The sequence below is a fragment of the Vidua chalybeata genome, chromosome 16 (assembly GCF_026979565.1).
Source record: "Vidua chalybeata isolate OUT-0048 chromosome 16, bVidCha1 merged haplotype, whole genome shotgun sequence".
NCBI lineage: Eukaryota > Metazoa > Chordata > Aves > Passeriformes > Viduidae > Vidua > Vidua chalybeata.
Window position 1 is genome coordinate 5,298,475 of NC_071545.1, and position 22,375 is coordinate 5,320,849.

Consider the following 22,375-nt stretch of genomic DNA (forward strand, 5'->3'; position numbering starts at 1 on the left):
TTGCCCAGGAGCCGAGCCAGCAGCATGTTCTGTGCTGGTGGTGAGTCTGCCAGACAAACCCAGGGCATCCTGCTCCATCCTTGCAGGAAGCACTGGGGTTGGGCTCCCCCTGGGGAGGAAGATCCTTGTGCAGAACAGTTTTGCAGGATGTACAGATGAATAAAAACAATTCTTACTGAGAGGGCCACACAGCCATTGTTACACTTGGAGGTGCCTAATGTGTGGCATCTGAGGGAGGTGGTTTTGTCTCTGTTTCTCACCTTTCCAATATATTTTAAGTGGTAATATATTCAGTTCATTTTCCCCAAGTCTAGTCTGGTTTGCCTGGGATGATGATTGGTATGTGACTTCATCTCACCTGAAGAACATTTCCATTTTATTTTCACTGTTGAAAAGGAGAACAAGAGCATTGGCGTGGCCATCTGGCAACCCACCACAAAGCATCTATTTAACAAAAACCCAGTTCAGCCACAGACCTGCTTACCAAGATCCCAGCTAAAACATCAAGAGTTACCAGCCTGCATTGAGATCCTTGCTGATCCAAGCACACTTAAGTGGTCAGAAATTTAAAGTGATCACTGATCTCAATAACAAAATATCAGAGCCCCAGATATACCTGTACCTGTGGTTTTTCTTCCTTCTTTTCTCATTGAGAAGCACAATGGGTGAGGATACACACTTTTCTCTCCATTGCCCCCAAGTTATTTCTGTGCTGGTTCTCATCACCTCCATTAGCTTTCAGCATAGCGTAAAGGAAAATTTCTGGGATATTGGGAATAAAACAAACCAACAAAAACAACCTCTGGTGCAAGCCAGTCCCACAGCATTCCTGGTGTGACAGAGCAGGTGTGAGCAGAGGCTGGGGCTGTGACAAACTGGGTAATTATACACTGTGCAGGCTGACTCGCAGCCTCCACGGATGTCAGCGGGCAGGAGCCAGGGCCATGCCCCTGCCCAGCCGTGGGCTCTGTCCCCACGCACAGCCAGGGCACAGACATGGATGAAGTGACCACCTTCTGAAACTTTTCTCCTCCTCGCATTTGCCAGAGCTACAGAAAGGTAAGAGCTTTCAAATGGCCTGGGATCACCTCTGTGTTTGCTCTCGGGAGGCAGAGAAAGGAGGTGACAGGGCTGGAGCAGACTGTGAGCTCAGGGAGTGTGGCAGCTGCGGCTCTCTCTTGTCAGGGTTAACTTCTCGTGGCAAGCTCTGAGAATTTGCAAGCCTCTCTCTTGTTCCTAAAATCTGGAGACAAAGATTTTTTTCTCAGGATATATTCTCTTTCTCCTAGAACAGATCAGAGATGGAAGAGAGGAAAAGGAGCTGTCTGAGAAGGTGGAAATGAGAGCAGTAATAAGGATAGAAATTAAAACTAATGCACCATAGGAAAGGTCTTAGCTCACACCTAAAAGCAGGGCACATACCTGCTTGCTTTAAGTGGATTTATTCATAATAACTTTTTAAGAGTTGCTAAACCAGCTCCAGATGCTGTAGGACACATTCCTTGAGCTGCTCTATCAGCTTTCATTTGAAGGACAAGTTATGGACATTATTTTTAAAAGGGTGTAAATGAAATCCTGGATACCCATGAGTCAATGCTGTTGGTGAGGGAATGTTCATCTATAAAGGAATTAAATGAAAAGTTGGCAAACATCAATTTTTAAAGTAATGATTAAGTGCTGGAAACAACTGTGTAAGGCTGCCCTCAATTTTGAAAGCTAAAAGGGAATGTGAAAGACAAAATTGTGTTCACAGAGGACAAAGGCTGAATCTAAACTCAGCATTTCCCATCTTCTGCTTGCTCAAGTTTTAAGGCATAACCAAATGTGACCATATCACAGCACAATTGATGGAGTATCTCCTCAAAACAGTATTTCTGTCCACAACAGAGCTAAGGAAAACCAAGACTAATTAACTGTTAAACGTCACTGTGGCAGAACAGGAACTGAGCCCATTTTTTTTCCTCAGCCCAGGTTAATGCACAAACCACTGGACAATGCATCCCTTTGGTGGTTATTACTCTATTTTTGGAATGGTAATTAGGGAGGGACCAGTTCTAATGCAATCCCAGGGCTCAGCTGTGCTCACCCTTCACAGCACGTGCCCTTCAAATGTGAATAAAGTTGGTCATCTCAAGGGCACAAGGGATTATACTTCAAACAGTAAATTAGGGAACAAGGTTTAATAGATAAACCTGGTTTGCATCAAAGGTTAGCACAGAAAGCAGTGATGGATCTTATTCAGTATTATAATGAATAACCTTGGCAGAAATATAGGAGTGGCTAATAAAATGTATGACTTAAGAAACAAATTATGGGAGCAGAAAATCTATTACACGGAATAAGAAAAGTTAGAGACCTGCTGTGGCAGTATTTGTGTGCATTATAAAGCGACAAAGCAGCCCACTTAAAAAACTTAAAAAACTACCAAAAATTTCAGCTGCAAGCTGGGAGTTCATTAGTACAGAATGACATTGGAGGAGAAAGACCTGCTGCTGGTTAATGACAACTTAAATACAAACCACCAGCGTGAGGTGGCTGGGAAAAGGAAATAAGTGCTGCTGGATTATCCTGCAGACAACTTTTCCATTAAACACAAGATGACATTCATACCATTCCACAGGCTGAGGACAGAGGTCACCAACCATTCATGGATAAGAAGGATGAATTCACTGTACAGAAATGAAAAGGACTCAAACCTTGCTTAGTCCTGTCAAGGGGAGGCTGCAAAGGGACAGGAATATTCTCTGGGCTGGCTCAAGGGGAGAAGGTTTTCTGTAAAAGCATGATGCTGGCACAATAACACACAGCAAGAAACTACTATTAATAATTCCAGACTAGGTTTGTGAAAGTTTACAGTGTTTTGAATTGCTTTAAGGTGAGAGCAATAAATGTGGAGCAGTAAATGTGCTGAATTATAGACCAGGGCTCCCTTCATGAAGGACTAACCTAACACAAACATCTGATGTGGGACAGGACTGGAAAACCCAGGCAGTGCCTGTCTCTCCAGCAGCCTTGTGAGTGCACATATCAGGGGGTGAGTCAAGGCAGTCAACAGACAAGAAAAGGGATCCAGGTGAAGAGTTTGCAGCAAGAAATATGGTACATATTCAGTCCCCCTCAGCTACATCCTCTCCTTTTGAATAGGCTGGTAGCCTGATTCAGAAAGCCAGAATTAAAAGCCAGAATAACTGTGATAATAAAAAATGAATTTCATGAGTAAAGAATGGGGAATTGGCAGAGCGCTCTTCGTCTCCTTGAAAAGGTTGTCTACTCCAGATACAATGAACCCTTTCTGAAGTCCAACCTCTCCTTTGCTGCCAGCAGTCCTCTCTTTTAGCTTCTATTTAAGAATGAGAATAGGAAAATACCTGAGTGCTGCTCCCCAGTTATGTTTGTCTGTATTAGAGCTGGAACTATTCCTTCTTGAACATCTGAAAACCGTCAGCACATTGTGAATGTTACACAAAATGACCAGCTCAGGACTAAAGGGAAAAGATCTCTCCACTGAGGAATTCAGTGTTTCACTGCTAGCCAAAACCTGGAATTAACTGCTTCAATGAAGTGAGACAGGCTCTTGATATTGTTCAAGCCCTAGATGTAATTGCATGCCAGCAATGGCATTTTATGGCCACTCTTCAAAATATCAGAAATTTAAATTGCCTCATAAACACAGCTGGAAGGGCTAAATGCCCAGGAAAACATTAAACTAGTGATGACAGGAGAACCAGAACACATTGCAGCAAACTTAAAGCCTTTGGGCCAGTGTCCTAGAAGCCAACAGGCCACTGGAGAAAACTGCTATTCCCCCACATGTCCATGAAATGTGGAGATCATTTACTATAACGTTTTCATGCTAATCTTCCAAGCTACCAAACTTTTGAATGTTGTACCCTATATTCTTCAAATACCCAAATCTTAGAGTTTCTTCCCAAATTCCATGTTCCCTTTTTTCTGTCTCTGAACACACCCTCACTGAATGGCAAATCCCACACTGACAGCAGATGAAGCTGGAATGGAGATCAAACACTTCTTATAAAAAGTCACTGCTTGCTGAGATGCCATCCTTGAGAGCCAGGTATGACCCTGGAAGAAGTATTAGTACTGCAGCAACATTGATTTTCAAATGAAATCCCTTTCCAAGCAGAGAAGACTTCGAATTAATCCCACCTGTGGGGTTATTTAGTTAACAGGGACATTCAGGAGGGACTGCAGAACTGCTGGTGGGAGTGGAGAGTGGGGCTGTGCCCTGGAATTTCACAGCTCATCAGCTTTGCCTGCCTGCACCAGGCTGCTCTCCACACCCAAACACAAGATCCTGGAGCAAATCAGATGAAGATGATGAAAACTGCCTGTCCATCCTTCCCTGGGATCTCTCCTTCTGGAACAGAAGGGCTTTGTCATTTGCACCTTGCTTTCACTGAATTGGCTCTCTGTGCATATGCCTCAGGGTGTGATCTACTTCTTTTTTTTTAAATACTGATTTCCACAGGACTTAAAGTCAGCTTTATTTTCCCGTGCAAACCGGTTTATATGCATATGTAGACGAGACTAAAACTTGAGAGAACACAGAGGACTGTTTCGGCGCCCCTGGGACTAGGCAGTTCTGCCTGCAAATCAAGCAGTTTGCAGTGGTTTGAATCAATCTGCTTGGGACAATCCCGAGCCCACCCCAGGGGCGGCTGTGCCCTTGCTCTGTTTGCTCAGGGTGACTGCAGAGCGGGCAACTCGCATCACTCCTGAGCTATTCATTGCGAGCCTCCTGGGTGTCACTGCAGGCAAGTTTATAGGGCATTTTCCTGCTCTTCAGGAACTGCTCCCTGAGATTTCTCCTTACGACTTCTTCCTCCGGGGCTATTCACACTGTTCTCTCCCGTATCTTCCTCTCTGAAAAAGAGGGAAATCGCTTGCTCTGATTTATGGCAACAACACCGGCAGGTTTGGGAGTCGCGGCCCTAAAGGGCTCACAGGCACCTTATACACGGCTGGGACCGAGAACTGAGAGCAAGCGCTTCTATGCCAAATTAAAGGGTCGGCAGAGCTGCAGAAACAACCCTAGAAAATGCCTTTCCTGGACCGCTGGACGCGCAGCACTCAGGCCCAGAGGGTATCCGAGCCCCCAGTGCTGTGTCCGGCGCAGGCTGAGCCCCCCAGCCCTGGGCAGCTCCTCCCTCCCACACACACAGCTGCTGCAGCGCGGAACAAGGCACCGAAAGATAAGGATCCAGCGCTTTATCGACAGCCTCAGCCCACAGCTTCTGTGCTCGGCAGCTCCAACAGATCAGACACAAACCTGGCATCCCACACCATTCCCGCTCTGCTGCTGATTCGCTTTGCACCTCGTGTCCTACACATTTACCGGCGATGTTATCCTGATCCCTCGCTGGGTGGAGCCAGGATTAGTCAGTTTGCGCTAGCACTCAGCAGTTACCTTGACAAGTTCTCGCTGTGTTAGCCATTATTATTCCCTCCTACCCTGTGCCTCTTGCAGGCGCCTGCCTGGGCTTACAAGCACTGGATGGAATTCAAAAGCTCTTTCCTCTTTTTCCTGTTTCACAGCGAGATGAATTCTGCAGAAGTGTCACCCAAATGGACACCACCCAGTATTTAGTGTACCAAGATAGGAATAAGACAAAAACTTGGAGACTCCCTGTAATTTTCCCCACTAATCCCTGTCCCAGGGGAGCAGCTCTTGGCCAACACCGGCTAATGTAACATTATCTATCACCGCACTCCTGAGCCCTCAGTCACTACTGACAAACTATTTCTTCTCCCTTGGTTCTCACAGCCTCATCCTACTCTCCTGTTCTCTTGACCCATCTTTTTTCTTCTCAGTGGGATCCTCATGAAGCTTCAACAATGCCCTACTAACACCTCTGCCATTCCCAATCCCCTGGTTTAGCTCCTTTATAACATTTACACTGAGATGCACCTTTCTCCAGCCATCCTCTCCAATCCATGCATTTGCAATTTCCTTGTTAAGGCATCTTTGGCCTTAACATGGCCAATGCTGTATTTCTGATTTTTTTCTCTGCACCATCCTACCTATTCCCTTAATGATTCATTCTGCTACCATTTTTCATATCACCTGCCGTTCATCCAGATTTGTAAAAATTACTGCACATCTTCCCTGGTGATATTTGCAAATTCCTCTTTTTTTTTCTCCCTGAGGGGCTGACTTTAACTCCCTCTTCTGTCCTCCCCCTCCAACGCTCCTTGCAAACAGACCCGCTGAGGCCATCCTGCCTTGCCCACCAATTCCTCTGCTGCTTTTCTTTGACCTCACACATTCGGGCAGTTTGTTAATCTGTGCTCCTTTTCCCCCCAAAATTTCCCTTTTTCCCTCAAAACACTCTCTGACCTGTGCAAAAGGTTGTGCCTTTCTTCTGCAAGTGACTCTTGCAGTAAATATTGGTAGGAAATGAACCAGTAAATACGGGTTCAAGGGGCAGCTAGGAATAATCATCGCCTTTCGGCTGACAGGAATACAAACACACATCTCTATCCCTGTCCTCTTCCTCCCACCCGCCTTTATCGCGAAGATGAGCTCCTGCTAACACCTGCAAAACACACATTTTGTGGCCTCGTCTTGCTCAGAGCCTCAGGCAGCGTAGTCACCCACAATAAGGATGTTTCCCAACAAAAGCCTGTCACCTACCGATGAGACAATAGTTTCACAGGATGAAACTGGTCGCGATAACAATGATGATAAGTTTGCACAACAACCCAAAGATAGACGGATCCGAATTGCCGCTGATTGCACTGACTTAATCACGCGTGAAGGTTTTTCACAGGTGCTCCAAGTGTGCTCTTCCCCTTTTTTTTTTTATTACTTTGACAATCCATAGAAAAAAATAGGTTAACTTTTCTGCACAGTTAACTCTTTTAGTCCCGAGTTTGCACACTCTAGTGTTTTCTGGGGGTAAACTTTTAGCGTCCCAGCAAAAAGAAATAAGTTAAGATGGTATTTTCTGCCCTTCACTTTCCTCATCATGAAGTGCGACAGGAACTGACTGCTCTCCAGCCTACAAAAAAAACCAGAGTGTGAGAACTGCTAATTTCCCTCTAAGCAACACCCGAGTGTGAGAAGCGGGAGCTACTGAAGCACTGGAAAATCCAGGGCAGGGAGAGTCACGCAGGGAAGGTTTTATTTTGCCCTCCCTTCGGCAGGTGAGCCGCAGAGATGTCTGGAGAGAAGCAGCGCCCGGAGGTGCCCATGGTCATGTACGAGCCGCACCACGAGCGGTACCGGGCGGAGCCCTCGGCCCCGCCGCTCGGCCAGGAGGGTAAGCGGGGCCGGGAAGGGCTCCCGAGGGGTCCTCGGGCTCGCTGGGGGTTGGTTTCCAGCACAGCACCGAGCACATTTGGGGCCCAGCCTTGCCAGGACGTGATGGGTTTAGAAAGCGTCTGAGCCAGCATTAAACCCCAGGGTTGGGATAGGATCTCCTAATAGGAACATCATTAAAATGTTTCTGTGCCTTTCAGCACAGAAAGTTTAAAATTCTCAGCATCCACGGTTCCAACTAAAGGCAATAACTTTTTTTTTGTTTAGTTAATATAAAAAAAAAAAAAAAAAAAAACACGTGCTTTATTGCAGTTGTATCGCTGCAATAATTTCACGTGCAAATGTTCAGCCAGCAAACTCTGTACGTGGATGGGCTTTGTCCTGCTTAAATTGTCATCTAGTTTTACAGAGGACTGGCCTTTTCCCTACCATCCCTGCTGGCCAAGCTGCCCTCCCCAGGCTCCGACAGGGATGAGCAACCCCTGCTCACAGGGAAGCGCTGACAGCTCAGCTCCAGGGCTGCAGGAGGGTGCCACGAGCTGCTGCTCTGCTGGGTGGGCTTTTCCTTCTGGACCCAGGCACTGCTCTCACACCTACACAAGCACCTCAGAGCACTCCCCATCCTCAGTGATTGCACCTTCGTTACCTTCCTGCTGCTGAGGAAATCGCCATTTACTGGACAGGACTGGAGGAAAAATCCTAATGGGAGATCAGGCGGTAACTAATAGGGCTCGATGTGTCAGTCGTGGGCCTCTAAACCTGACTCATTTTCAGAGCATTTCGCTCTGATCAGCTCTCTCTGTAAATATTTTTGTCTTCCAAGATCTCTCTGGCCTCTGTCTAAGCTCAGCAGAGCTCTCAGCAGAGGCTGTGGAGAAGGAGTCTCACTTGTGAGCCGCTCAGCCGAGGCACAGCAGTGCCCGCTCCAGCGCTGAGCCGCAGCGTCTTGTCCTTGTGCAGGCAGCAGATCCTCCACCAACACACAGCGAGTGGGAGCTCACTTGTACTAAACACATTCCTTTTCTAAATCAGAAGGAAACGATTTAATGTTTTTTACATTTTTCCCCCCTACAAATAACATCCCCTAAAAACCAAACAAAAAAACCAAACAGAAAACTCTTCAAAACCAAAAACTAAACACCACCCCACCACCACGAAACCCAAATGCCATTGCAATTCTGGCAACCTATTCAAGACAATATTGTTGACATTTTTTTCACCTTTGCCACTGTATTTTAGATCACTCTGGAAAATTCTGAGTTTATATTCCATTTGTATCCCTGTGGGTTGGTTGCACCACATGGTTTGTGAAAAGCTTGAGCACAGGCTGGACTCCCAGCTCAGGGCTCTGCCTGGGGGTGAAGGTTTCTCCAATGCTGCCCAGGCTTGACCAACCAAGACTTCTCTTAGGGACTGTCCTCCTGTCCCAGAGCAGTCCTGTGTTTGGTACCACATCCATGCCAGCTGGCTGTAATGCTTTTTACATGGATTTATTTTGAATGTATTCTTGAGTGTATTTCTTTAATGCAGTCATTTATTTCACCTCAGGTAGGCTGATTGCATTCTTAATTTGAAAGATTAGCAAAAGAACTGAAAAAGCTTGAGGTGTCTTAGTCACCACCTTCCCTTCTCCCAAAGCAAAAGGAAAAAGATATTTTAACTTTTTTTTCTAAACAGAGTATGATGAAATATCTTTGTTGAAAGCTGATAAAGTTTAAACTAGTAAAAAGGCTCTTAATACTAAATAGTAAGGGTAATTACCACTGAAGGTAGAAGTAATGTGGGTCCTTTATCAGTGGAGTCCTTAAATTAAGATTGAGTATCATGACAGTGTTATGCTGGAATGATGGAGTTGCTGCCTTTCCTAAGAAATGATTTGGTCTCTCAGCTTTTGTTATAAAAGTGAGGCCAGCCAGGCACTGCAGCTCTCCTGGCTTTGAAAACCCACAAATCAGTTCCATGGCTGTTTGTCCCTGTGCTGGATTTGGCACTCCCTGCGAGGCCCCTCTTGTCTCTCCCCACGGGGCTTTTGGGAGCCAGAAGCTGCTGGCACTTACACGTTTTTGCCCTGTTTTTCTTTGCACAGGGGGCTATGAGTATCCTTCTCCCCCACCTTACTCCTACCGAGAAACCACCATCATCGAGGAGCCCGGTAAGCCCAGGGGCTGTGCTCCTGACAACATCTGGGGCTGCGTGCCAGCAAGAGTGAAATGGCTTTGGTTTTAACGTCAGCAGAGAGGGTGGGAGTTTTCTGACCCAATCACAAACTCATAAGCTGGAAAATCTCCACAGAAATGTCAGAAGATAAACTAATACAAGGAACTCAGATTTGATTTTCCAGCATTAGCCAATCTACAGAAGTACCCATTAAAAAAAAACCAAAACCAAACCAAAAATGCCAAAGCCAGGGCTTTCAGAACAAATAATTTTAAGGCCAGTGTTCTTGTTCTAGTCACCTTTATGAAGTGGAGAAGCTCAAAGGACTTGCTGAGGAAAGGCTTTGAAGAACAGTCAGTAACACCTCATACAGGAGGAAAGGAGACATACATTTTTAAATATCCCTAAAACCAGAAGGCACTTGAACTCAGACATGCTCTATCCTGTCTATCTAACAGATACCTTCCCACTCCTCAAGTTTTGCCTCAGGCTACAGTGTGAAGTTGTACCCTAAACATGTTTCGAGATCCTTAAAATGGTATTTTTTTACTGAAAACATTTCTGAAAAAAATATCCTTCATGTACCTACAAGGGGTGTGCCCCTCAGGGAATATGATAGTCAAGTCTAGACTGCAAAAACATGAGCTAGAGACTAACTGAGGACAGCACCAGCAGCTGTTTGAGGGCATTTAGGTGTAACTGCTTTGATGAATTTCTCGTAACTACTGAAAAGTTGATCCAAAAAGTTCCCCAACCTCCTTCAAATCTCTTCTTCAGGGAGAACAAGCATTTTCATATCATTTTAAATATCAGAAGACAAATCCTCAGTGTCAGAGTACATCCAGCAGAGGGTGTGGGGACTGCCTGCCTGGGGATTATCCCACAGACAATTCCCTCTGTACGTCCTTGTTCAAGTAAACACTGGCTGGTTTTAGGTGCAATGTATTGGGATACACAGAACAACCAGCACAGTGGCTCTTAGAAATTCACCTGAAATCAACAATAATAACATGGATGCCACATTAAGAACCCACATTCTCCCAATTAAGACTTTATAACTTGCAAAATATTTCCTGTGCTTCTAATTTGGCTGCTTCTCCTCTCCTCCTGAACTCAGTTTATTTGGTGCCCCAGCCTCCCATCATCGTGGCAGGGATCTTCTCCAGCAAACCAACATCCACAATCTGTCCTTCCTGCCGCCAGCACATCACCACCCAGGTCACCTACAGACTGGGCAAGCTGTCCTACCTCCTGTGCACCAGCCTGTGCATGGTTGGGTAAGTTTTCATGGGCACTGTGCAGATTCAGCACAGCAGAAGGCTAAAAATGAGTAATTAAAAAATCAAAGTTCTGGTTAGTGCCTATGCAGACAGTTTGCCCTTCACCACTTGATGAGAAGCCATCCTGTCCTTTCTAGATACAGTCATCATGGCTACAGGGGATGCAAACTTGTTAAATTTATCCCAGTATGCTTCACTTTTCATAAGACAAGCAGAAATTAGTACAACGTTGTCTACTTCCCAACTGCAATTTGGAATCAGGCTCAGAAACAGACTCATGCATAAGACGACAGAAGCAAAGATTAATTTTTTGGAAGATAATTCAGACATTAATAGACTTGGGAAAGAAGTGGATTCACGCAGTGAAAAGGCAGACAGAACAAGGCAGGGGAATATCACAGCTGTAAAAGGGAAGCAGTAATCATTCTGTGCATGTCCATCTCCCCCTTGGCTCTAGGTGCTGCTTTGGATGCTGCTTCGTCCCTCTCTTCGTGAAGATCTTCAAGGATGCAGATCATTACTGCCCATGCTGCCAATTTCACATTTATAGATACAAAAGACTATAGAAACAAAGTTTATGCAACCAGATGATGTAAAGCTTCCATTTCCTAATGGCATAAGATTCTGCACATAAAACTACTGCTAGGAAACTCTCAGGACCATGCTTAGTAGGTTCTGCAGCTCCTTTGCTGGTGAACCCACCTGGTAAGCTCCAGTTTACCACCACATGGTTGGACTGGCTTTAAAACAAAAAACACTCCAAGACTAATTTGCACTATCATTTAATTTATGCTCTATTTGATTTGCTGTCCTGTGCTGTGAAGTTTCCAGCTGGTGAGTTCTTCAGGTCCTCTCAAATCTCCCACCCAGCTGGGACACAGACTCCTCTGGACCTCTCAGCCCACCACTAACCAAGGTTTGGACATGGATGTTTCAGAGAAGCTCTTACCTTCTCTGCACTGGAACTGACTGGCTGGGATTTCATTTCTCTCTGCTCTTCTCCCTACAGGATCTACCCCTGCAGGGCTCTGGGTGGTACAGTGTAGCTGATTATTTATTAACAAAACTCTAACTTATGAGACTGTCTTTGCTCTGTTATGTATGAGGTAAGAAAATAAACCTGTTATTGTTCACAATACAGCAAATCTGCTGCCTGCATTGCTGCCATGCCCCGTTGCACCCAGAGCCGAGATGCAGGTCACTGGGACACCCCCTTCACATTAACAAGCTGCAATGCAGAAGGCAAACACACAAAGAAGAAAAATCAGCAAACACAGCTTGAAAAAAGTCACCACAACACATGGCCTTTATTTTACCTCTTGGCCTTCTCACAGCAGTGCATCATCTCCCAAAGCAGGGAGACTTTACCTTCACACAGAACTTTACCATCACTTACCTTGGGCAACCAAATATCTGCAATTACAATGCCCAGGAGGTGCCCAGACCCCTCTCAACACTGACAGTAGCAGCAGCTGCTGCAGCTTATTGCTGGCTGGAAAAATAAATGGAAGAGAAAGAGAAAGAGAAGAGAAGAGAAAGAGAAGAGAAAGAGAAAGAGAAAGAGAAAGAGAAAGAGAAGAGAAGAGAAGAGAAGAGAAGAGAAGAGAAGAGAAGAGAATGAGAACAGAAGACAACACATGGATTGCTGAGGGCAAGGGGGATGCGGGGCACTCCCCAACCCTGCTCAGCACCGGGGCTGCACTACCGGGCACTTAAAGAACTTAAAGAGATCCTTATCCAAACCCTGTCCCTAGGCAGTGACCAGTGTCCCTGTCCCTGGTGTGACCAGTGTCCCTGTGCAGCGACCAGTGTCCCTGTCCCTGTGCAGGGACCATTGTCCCTGTGCAGTGGCCAGTGTCCCTGGTGTGAGCAGTGTCCCTGGTGTGAGCGCTGTCCCTGTCCCTGGTGTGACCAGTGTCCCTGTCCCTGGTGTGAGCAGTGTCCCTGGTGTGAGCAGTGTCCCTGTCCCTGGTGTGAGCAGTGTCCCTGTCCCTGGTGTGAGCAGTGTCCCTGGTGTGAGCACTGTCCCTGTCCCTGGTGTGAGCAGTGTCCCTGTCCAAACCCTGTCCCTAGGCAGTGACCAGTGTCCCTGTCCCTGGTGTGAGCACTGTCCCTGGTGTGAGCACTGTCCCTGGTGTGAGCAGTGTCCCTGTCCCTGGTGTGAGCGCTGTCCCTGGTGTGAGCACTGTCCCTGGTGTGAGCGCTGTCCCTGGTGTGAGCGCTGTCCCTGGTGTGAGCACTGTCCCTGTCCCTGGTGTGAGCAGTGTCGCTGTCCCTGGTGTGAGCACTGTCCCTGTCCCTGGTGTGAGCAGTGTCGCTGTCCCTGGTGTGAGCAGTGTCCCTGTCCCTGGTGTGAGCGCTGTCCCTGTCCCTGGTGTGAGCACTGTCCCTGGTGTGAGCGCTGTCCCTGGTGTGAGCACTGTCCCTGGTGTGAGCACTGTCCCTGGTGTGAGCAGTGTCCCTGTCCCTGGTGTGAGCGCTGTCCCTGGTGTGAGCACTGTCCCTGGTGTGAGCACTGTCCCTGGTGTGAGCAGTGTCCCTGTCCCTGGTGTGAGCACTGTCTCTGTCCCTGGTGTGAGCACTGTCCCTGTCCCTGGTGTGAGCAGTGTCCCTGGTGTGAGCACTGTCCCTGTCCCTGGTGTGAGCAGTGTCCCTGGTGTGAGCAGTGTCCCTGTCCCTGGTGTGAGCGCTGTCCCTGGTGTGAGCACTGTCCCTGGTGTGAGCACTGTCCCTGGTGTGAGCAGTGTCCCTGTCCCTGGTGTGAGCACTGTCCCTGTCCCTGGTGTGAGCACTGTCCCTGTCCCTGGTGTGAGCACTGTCCCTGTCCCTGGTGTGAGCAGTGTCCCTGTCCCTGGTGTGAGCACTGTCCCTGGTGTGAGCACTGTCCCTGTCCCTGGTGTGAGCGCTGTCCCTGCCCGCCCGTTCGGTCCCTCACTGGCCGGGGCCGCAGCCGCCGTCCCGGGGCACCGCCCGCCACCGCCCCCTGCCGGGCACGGGGCGCACTGCGCGCTCCGCCCGCGGGAGCACCGGGACAAGGACACCGGGAAGGGTCAGGGATACCGGGAAAGGGTGAGGGACACGGGCAGGGACACCGGAAAGGCACACCGGGAAAGGGTCAGGAACACCGGGAAAGGGTCAGGGACACTGGGCAGAGTCCCCAGCAGCTCCTGCGGCACAGCGACACAGCGAGGGCAAATGGACACTGGGCTGAAGGTGGCCGTAGAGAGCTTCAGGAATGGCACTGCCCACCAGCCCTGTCACCCTAAGCCAGCTGTCAGTCTGCACCACAAACTGCCCCTACTGAGCTGATCCCAGTTCAGTTAAGCTAGGCTGGGCATATCCACTGATTTTTACTTCAACATCTACATCACTCTAGCCTTTAGACCACAGAAACCCCAGTCTTCTGACTGTGAGATGTGAAAAAACATAATCAAAACATGTAAAAACTGTTTAACAACCATCTCCCCGCCCTACATGACACCCAGAGCCAACATTCTGCAGCCTCCTCAACACCCAGGCCATTCCCAGAGCAGCTGCCCCAGCTTTCACTCCTCTGTACCAAGGTCAGTGACTGTCCCCACCAGTCACCCAACCTACTGTGACATAATGGAATACAAACCCACAAGGATGAAAGGCAGCCACACAGATGGCACCACAACAGGTTTTACCAATTCACACATTTTTTAGGATGTTAAGATTTTTCTCTATTTTAAAATCTGGCTGTGAAACCACAAGCATTGCTGTTAATTAGTGGTAAATAATGCACCAAGTCAGTGACATTGATCAGGAAAGGTGCAAAAACCAAATTCACAAGTATACATATAGTAAAGAAAATATATAAATATATTACTTGAGATGTGCAAGAGGTATTTAACAGAAGTAGTTAGGACATTTTTACACCATTATTTATAGATACGATAGTTTTACACAACTATTTAATAAAAAATAAAGGCTTCCAGCCATAACAAAGTTAATTTCCTGCTGTGCTTGGTATACAGCTAACTTCAACATCACCTGGGGCAGAAATTAAATAGAATACAGGAGCCAGATTAGGACATATCACATGTGAACATTTCCCCCTTTTTCTGACCCCGAAGAGCCAGCAGGTTTAACAGCCAACAATAAATGACACTTGCTGCTCTCACATCAGTGACACTCTCCACCTCAGTGTTTCAGGAAAAACAAGGGCTCAAAATGTAGAAGCTGACATACAAGTCAGATTTTACCTTCTGGCCAGCACACCGTACATTATTAATGCCATACCTGACACACAATTTGGCTGAATTTTATAAACTTCATCTACTTGATCTAACCAAAATCTCCCTGAGTTCCGAGTGGCCCAAGAGCTGTAACTCCCACTCCACTCCAAAATGAAGAGCTGAGACACCAATGCAGTGTTTACCCTGGGCTGTTTTATTTACAATATGTACAGTTCCTACAGAAAACGATTTCTCACAGAGGATATCAAACAGCAACCCCCCAGCGTGGCTCCGATGTGGGCGCTGCCGCCTGCAGCCAGCGCAGCGCCCGCGGCCGGGCGGTCCGAGCTCCGGGGGCTGGGTCGGGGACGCTGGCACGGGGACGCTGGCACGGGGACGCTGGCGGAGCTCCGGAGGGCAGCAGCTGAGGTAGATCCGGGATGCGGGAGGCACTCGCTCTGCTCGTCCTGCGGGGAGGCCGCGGCCGGGCCCCGGCGCGTCCTGCGGCAGCACGGCCTCGTCGGGTCGGGGTCGCTGCGCCGCTGGGCGGGTGAGGGGCTGGGGCTGGCTGTCACTCTCTAGTCAGCAACTATCACTGGTGTGATCTGCTCAGATTTCACAGAATGCTTTGGACTCCTTTAGGATAAAAGGCACTATGTAAATCTACAGGAACCACGCTCTATTTTCATAGGGAGAATTCGGATGGGCTGTTAACATGTTGCTCTGATGCTGTGTACCATGAAATTACATCCTTATTGCTTAACACTTATATTACCATTACCTTAATTTAATGCATTCACTGTCTATTATCCAGATAATTCCAAAATCTAAATAAAGAAATGGAAAGCATGGCAATTTTGAAGACTGTATTCTTGTAAATTTTTTTAAATTAACTAAACAAACATACTGCACCTGAGAAACCCTCCTGTCCTCCTCTTCATGGGTGTTTCCACATTTCAATAACAAGTTACTTGTGCTCCAAAACTTTTTTTTTTTAAAGAAAACCCTTCAGTAATTGAAAACTGCTTATGGAATGCCTCAAAGTATGGACATCACCAAACTAGTGTGGGAATAGCACAAATACTGAAGCACATAAAATCCAGTCATCTAAAACCCAAAAGGCACCCAAAATCTACTGTTAGCGGCATTTTCTTCTGAGATAGGAAGGATTGTGTTTCTTGAGATAGTCCCTAAAAGCTGCCACCATCCCATAAATGAATGTGAAAACTTAGTGACATTCAGATACAAGCTCAATTTTATATCAGTCTAAACAACACTAAATATAATTAGGGCTTACTACTGCTGACCAGAGCCTCTGATTGACAGAAACAGTTTAGAAACAAATCCTGACACTTACTGAAAGCCTGTAGAGACAATCCAAGTACCAGTAAAAACATCCCTGGGATGGTGCAATTCTCACCAGCCTGATGGAAATGCAAAGCAAAGGAAAGCTTTCTCCACTTAAGGCATGCCAGTTAAGCACTTCCCTCTATGCTAACCTACACACACAGACAGCAAAACAAAAGTAAACAACTAGTTTGCCTTGACTGGAAATAAGAGACAGTTAAAAGCACCGCAAGATACAAACTAAAAAGAGACTCAAACATTCCTAGAACTTGCACATTCTGTTTTGGTTATGAATACAGGGCACACATTACGGAGGGAATCTATCACTCTATGAAGACACCTTACCTTTAGAGACTCCAGATTTCACTTTACACCATTTATAATATTAGACTTGAGAATCTGGACCACAAAATTTTGTACAGGCAGGCAGAGTCCAGTCCACCACAAAGACTCTACTACAAGCTTTACAAACAAACTAGTAAAATAATTCTTTCCATTTTTCTTTTTTGTACATGGCTCCTTTCCTGGAAAATCTTTTATTTGTTAAGCTCAAATTTGACTAGTTAGGACGTAAAAAAACCAAACCCCACAAAAACCTCCAAACCCCAAAACTATTAAACAGAAACCCCCACAAAGTTTCCCCAAAACAATGATGAGGGTTATACAATTGTCAACACTTAAGGAAAAAGAAAACCACACCTTTAGCAAAATCTCATTAATGAAAAAGTTTCCCAAAACTCTGTTTCCAAGGAGAGGAGAAATCTTCTTCAATGTCCATGTCATCACTCATCGAAAAAAATTTTATAGAAAATTTTATTCAACATACAACATTTTCCAGCAAAAAAAGGCAATATACAGGAAGAGGAGTTGTACACTGCGGCTACAGAAACAAAATAAAATACTGGAAAAGAATGTAAAATTAAGTGTGAATTGCTGATTCTATCTTTACTGCACTCAAAACTAGACACGCGGCTGGCATTAGCTCCAAAGAAAAGGAAGCAGTCTGGGGACTGAAATAAAACTACACACAATGAATATCAACATCAGTGAAATTCACTTGCAGACTCACCCAATAAAATTAACCTCCAAGTGTTAAATTGTACATGTTCATTCATTAAATATACAATTGCTTTTTTCGGTTTTTTTTTCTTCTTTTTTCGTTTTTTTTCCTCCTTTTTTATACAAAGTCAACAGCTTACTAAACACTAGTGAGCATGCCCTCTGTGCTAAAAGGCTAGTTCTTGTCTTTTCCCCATCTCTTCCCATGGTAACTAAATTAATGATATTTATAATCTTTTCACTTGCTTTTGCCAACTTTTGAGTGTCATTCTATTTGCCAGGAGATGGCATAATCAATCGCAACGGTATTTCTCAATGGTTGGAAATTTCATAAAAAGACCCAAATATCTCTTTTTAGGACTCGGGGCATCCACTTGGTAAAACAGGATGCAAAGTATTGACTAAATTAAATGAAAACTAGTTTATTAAAAAAGATTCTATGAAGCTCGAGGAGACAAAAATCCCGAATAAGTGCCAACAATGTACACAATAAAGTAGAGATTGCTATTTATTGATGATGTGAGTTTTTCTTTTGCATTTACAAATGCACAAAAATGTCATTTAAAGTATAACTGAAGGAAATAAATCTGATGTGAGTCTAAACATAAGACTTACTAGCTGCAGTGATGGTGAACACCACATGGGAAGGGCAGCCAGTCAGCTTATGCCATCTATAAACGTACTACAGACAAATAATTTTGCCAATGTCAACTGTTCTACTAAACTCTTCCCTCATTATGCTGACAATTGCCTTGCATTACGTTTACCATAAAATAACTCTCATTGGCATCCAAGCTTTTATAAAAACACCTTCATTTTGCTCAAAAAGGGCAGTCAATAGATACAGAGAAGCCAAACTGAACAGCCTCAACAAAATAAAATTAACATCAGCAGCAAATCCTCTTGCTGAAGACTTCAGATATAGTGCACGTGTACCAAAGTTCTACAGTTGTTAAAAAGGTGCACACACACACTTATTTTTGTCCCTTGCCTTGACAATCTGGTTAAGTAAGTCAGTTATGGATTTTAATAGCTTTTTCAAGGTAAGTGTAGCGACTTCTCTTTGGGGCTTTATTGAAATGGTCAAGCCCTAGCCATGGCCTTGGATGAGACATGTTGCCTAGAAAAGAAAAGAGAAAAAAAATAATGAAGTTTTAAGATTAAATTGGAAAAATGTTTCCATTACACAAACTAGTCCTGTGTGTCCTGCCCACAGAGTGCTGGGAATCACGGGGAGGGCAGAGGAGCACAGAGCAGCCCCACAGCCAGAGGGGCAAGGTTTTCCTTCCTCCAGCAAATTCCCCATCTCCTTCTGCAGCAGGCACCTGCTTTTTCTCTTCTTCAGTCACCTACAGGACTTTACAGCAGTGAAGGGTGTGTTAAAGCAAGATAACCACTGTTATGGCCACAGGCACACCACAGTACCAACTTTCACCAAAGTGCTGAGCCTGTTTCAAACAGGGAAGATCTGCCTTTGAAACATGACAACCAACAGTATTTGCCATAATCTCTGCTATTCCTATCACCTGGTTTAAGTGGGAATATCTGTTTGATAAATGTAAAAAGCAAGTAATGCTAATTAAGAAATCATGAAACTGACCCTCCTCTTTATTTTCTAAGAAAAAACCCTAGTCATTTAGATTGCAAAGAAAATATACAGATTTTTTTCATTTGTTCAGCCCAGTATTATTTATTCTACTGTTAGATTTAATGAAAAACCACAGTCCACATACTTCTTGCAAATGGAAGAAATTCTCTTTTAAGATGCTCTCAATGCAGAGCATCCAATGCTCTTTGAAGTGAAATGATAAAGAAACTAAAGAGGCCCCCAGCAAGGAAAGTACATTCTACATTCAAAGCCATCAGCTGCAACCACTAAAGCATAAAACACATGACCTTGTTGGTTGCCTGCATCTGCATTTTGTGATATATTTTCTTCAATCAAAATGATTTTTTTTTCTTGTTTGACATAATGGTCAATATCAAATTAAAAGAGAGCTGCCAATCTTAGTGGGAGAATTCGAACGTTTCCGAAGAAAGAAAATAGATCCGACATGGTTGGTGCCAGCACAATCACAGCTATAGTTAGGGTACCTTGGCAACAGCAGAGGGACACTACTGACATCAGCTATGCCAATCAAACTGGACAATGCCCCGGCTTTGGTTCCATCAGTGCAGTGTGTGTTAAAATTTGGCATTTGTAGAAATTAATTCTATCAAAGTATATTCTATCACGGGTGAATTCATTGAACAATCAAATTAAAACCTTTTGCTGTCACATTCCTTACAATTCCTACAAACAGCTGAAGTTCTCCCTCTTCCACATTCTGACATGTTCTGTGCCTTTGACCTGGTCACCTGGTTAGTTTTCCAAGCTGTTTTGGCACCACTGGCTCTGCCTTGCTCACCAAGCCCATTGCCTTTCCCTCCCTGACCCAAGAGGGATGACTCCCAGAATAAAATCAGGACTCTGCTTGCTCTGACCACACTGGATAGAGTTTATCTGTCTGTGGAGAAATGTCCACCTCCAAGCTGACCATCCAGAGACCCTTCACAGGTAGTGCACAGAGAGTGACACACTGCTGGGCTCTGGGGTGACTTGTGCAGCTGCAGGCACTCACAGCTCTGGCAAGCCACGAGCCTGCCTGTGCTGCACACACAAAAGGACTGTCTGCTAGGCTCCTGCAAGTGCCCAGCAGTAACACAGATCTAACTCCCTGCAGGTTTTGAAATGAACCGACACTTACAGGATTTCTTTACAGCTGTTACATCAATCCAGAGCACAGCTGGGAAAAACTGGAGAAAGCTCGACCCTAGCAAAACCTACCAATAAAACCCAGGATTCCTAATAGTCAGAAAAACAGAACTGCAGCAAGTCAGTGCAACTCACAGAGAGGAACACTCAGCTAAGCTGGGAGAAGAAACCCCCATGAATTCAAGGGTTTCAATGGATCCCTGACTGTGGATCCACAGGTGCCATTCCCAAACAGAACTCTCCAAAGAGGAAAAGGAGAGATTTGGACTTAGAAGCACTGGTGCAGGTTGCCCAGAGGAGCTATAGCTGTCCCACCCCTGGAAGTGTCCAAGGCCAGGTCTGATGGGGCCCTGAGAGACCGGTCTGGTGTGTGGCATCCATGGCAGCAGGGTGGAATGGGATGGTCTTTAAGGCACCTCCCAGCCCAACCCATTCTATGGCTATTAAAACACTCCTGGGGTGGAACTCCTGAATTATTAACCTGGTTTCTCCAATGTGTAAATGTCTAAGAAAATAGAGGTTTAAATGTCAGTCAAGCAAACAAGATGGCAGCCCATCCAGAGACAAATTTAGAGTGGAGCTGCATTTGTTCCTTGGTGAATCATTTCTTAGGGGAAAAAAAGCTAAACAGCATCTAATTGACATATGTAAAGTTCTTGTTAGAATCTTCAGATTCATTGAGGATATCAAGAATAAACAAGAATCTCTCCACAAGAATCAAACATGCAAGGGGGTAGATGGACAATAAAGACAAGGTGCAACTGATGTTGTAAAGTGTGTTATACTGACACTGCACCCATTTGGTCATTCAGATGCAATCTTTTAACTCAAAAGAAAATAGATTATTTATCTAAATGCCTATAAAATACATATTCTTGGACTAACACATTCATGTAACACTGCTCAGTGTGCACACTGGTGTATATAAATACTTGCTTGGACACTACATCTAATGTAGACACATAAAAAGAACAAACTCTTTCTGCATCTTGAGTTAAGGCTGAACACATCATAACAACTGGCAGAGCAACTTCAGCAGGCCAAAAGAAAAGTGAGGTTGTCTAACAACTTACCAGGTTGGGACTCAAAATCTTTCAAGTTCACTTCATACTCATCTTCGTTGAGATACTGGTGTCGACCCATCATTACAATGGCAAATTTAAACTATGCAAAGAAAAAAAAACCTCAAAAACCAAGTGGTAGGATATGACATTAAAATTAAGTCTTCAAGCCTAAGTTCACAGTCTAACTTGCAGCTGATTATAAGTAGAAAATTTGTAACTTCAACTTATAACTTTCAACTTCAGGAGTTGAAACATGTAACTTTCAACTTCAGGAATTGGAAAAGGCCAATCCTGGTTAAAACCCTCATCAACAACCTGGATAATGGGACAAAATAAATGCACAGGAAATCATGAACTCACATCCTGGAATACTGTGTCCAGGTTTCAAACCCTCCAGGGAAAAAGACAGGGCAACAAACTGCAGCAAGTGCAGCAACAGTCCAGTGAGACCTGGGCTTCCCCCAGAGGACTGGGGGGAACCTGGCATTCAGGAACCTCTGGGAAATGGGGTCTGTTTAGCCCAGAGAAGAAAAGGCTGACAGGGTATCTATAATTTTCTACCACCTGAAGGATGATGCACAGGAACAGGCTCTTCTCAAAAAACTGCACAGAGGTGACCTCCACAAGTTGCAAAATGAAACATTCTGATTATGTGCAAGGAAAGCAAAGCCTTCCCAGTGATAGTGGAAATACTCTAAAACACAGTGTCCAGAACAGGGCACAATTGCCACCCTTGGGAGTTTACAAATTGCAACTAAAAAGCCTTGCACAACCTGACTGAGTCACGTTCTGCTCTGAACAGGAATGTGATGTGGGGGTGGCTTCTAAAGGTCCCACACCAACTACACTTTTCTGGGTTACTGTAATGTTTTGCAGACTATCTCTCTCGATGCAGTACAGAAATACTGATCCTACCCACCCTAACTAACTAGTCCTAGAAAAAACATTATTTCAGTCAAGCAGCTGTTCTATCACACAAAATCTTCACTTATCCCAAGTCTGTGGTGTTTCAACCTACTACAATAAACTCATTTAGGGTTTACAGCCAGCAATAAAATCTCTCCCAATCTGAAATTACCTTTTCAAATTCTTTTTCTTGTATGTCCAGCATTGTCTGAATCCGCTTCATAACCTCTCTGAAGTGTTCACCCTAATAATTACAACAAAATGTTAATGTCAAAAAAATCTAGGAAAAAGAGGGAAGCTGTTAGTATTTCCTGCTTTAAGCTGAA

The 22,375-nt window shown here is 45.2% G+C and overlaps 2 protein-coding genes across 3 annotated transcripts in view; one reads left to right on the forward strand and one right to left on the reverse strand.

Moving 5' to 3' along the window:
- The first annotated feature begins 982 nt into the window (after nucleotides 1-982).
- On the forward strand, nucleotides 983-11,857 carry LITAFD (LITAF domain containing). The gene is made up of 5 exons (XM_053957874.1): nucleotides 983-1,059; nucleotides 7,168-7,283; nucleotides 9,369-9,434; nucleotides 10,557-10,716; nucleotides 11,177-11,857. The coding sequence occupies exons 2-5, from the start codon at nucleotides 7,181-7,183 to the stop codon at nucleotides 11,283-11,285; spliced, it is 438 nt and encodes a 145-aa protein (XP_053813849.1). The 5' UTR covers nucleotides 983-1,059; nucleotides 7,168-7,180; the 3' UTR covers nucleotides 11,286-11,857.
- A 5,203-nt stretch (nucleotides 11,858-17,060) lies between these two features.
- Nucleotides 17,061-22,375, reverse strand: part of USP7 (ubiquitin specific peptidase 7) — a 70,888-nt gene continuing 65,573 nt past the window's right edge. For both annotated transcript variants that reach the window (XM_053957277.1, XM_053957276.1), the window contains 3 exons: nucleotides 22,222-22,293; nucleotides 21,153-21,243; nucleotides 17,061-18,444 (listed from right to left, as the gene is read on the reverse strand). In XM_053957277.1, coding sequence (XP_053813252.1) covers nucleotides 18,338-18,444; nucleotides 21,153-21,243; nucleotides 22,222-22,293 — 270 coding nt within the window. In that variant the 3' untranslated portion in view covers nucleotides 17,061-18,337. The remainder of the gene's footprint in view (nucleotides 18,445-21,152; nucleotides 21,244-22,221; nucleotides 22,294-22,375) is intronic.

Excerpts from the sequence above, each read along its gene's own strand:
- LITAFD (XM_053957874.1), top strand. The coding sequence starts at position 7,181 with ATGTCTGGAGAGAAGCAGCGCCCGGAGGTGCCCATGGTCATGTACGAG. Across the intron at positions 9,435-10,556 it reads CACCATCATCGAGGAGCCCG|TTTATTTGGTGCCCCAGCCT; the intron begins GTAAGCCCAGGG and ends TCCTGAACTCAG. Across the intron at positions 10,717-11,176 it reads ACCAGCCTGTGCATGGTTGG|GTGCTGCTTTGGATGCTGCT; the intron begins GTAAGTTTTCAT and ends CCTTGGCTCTAG.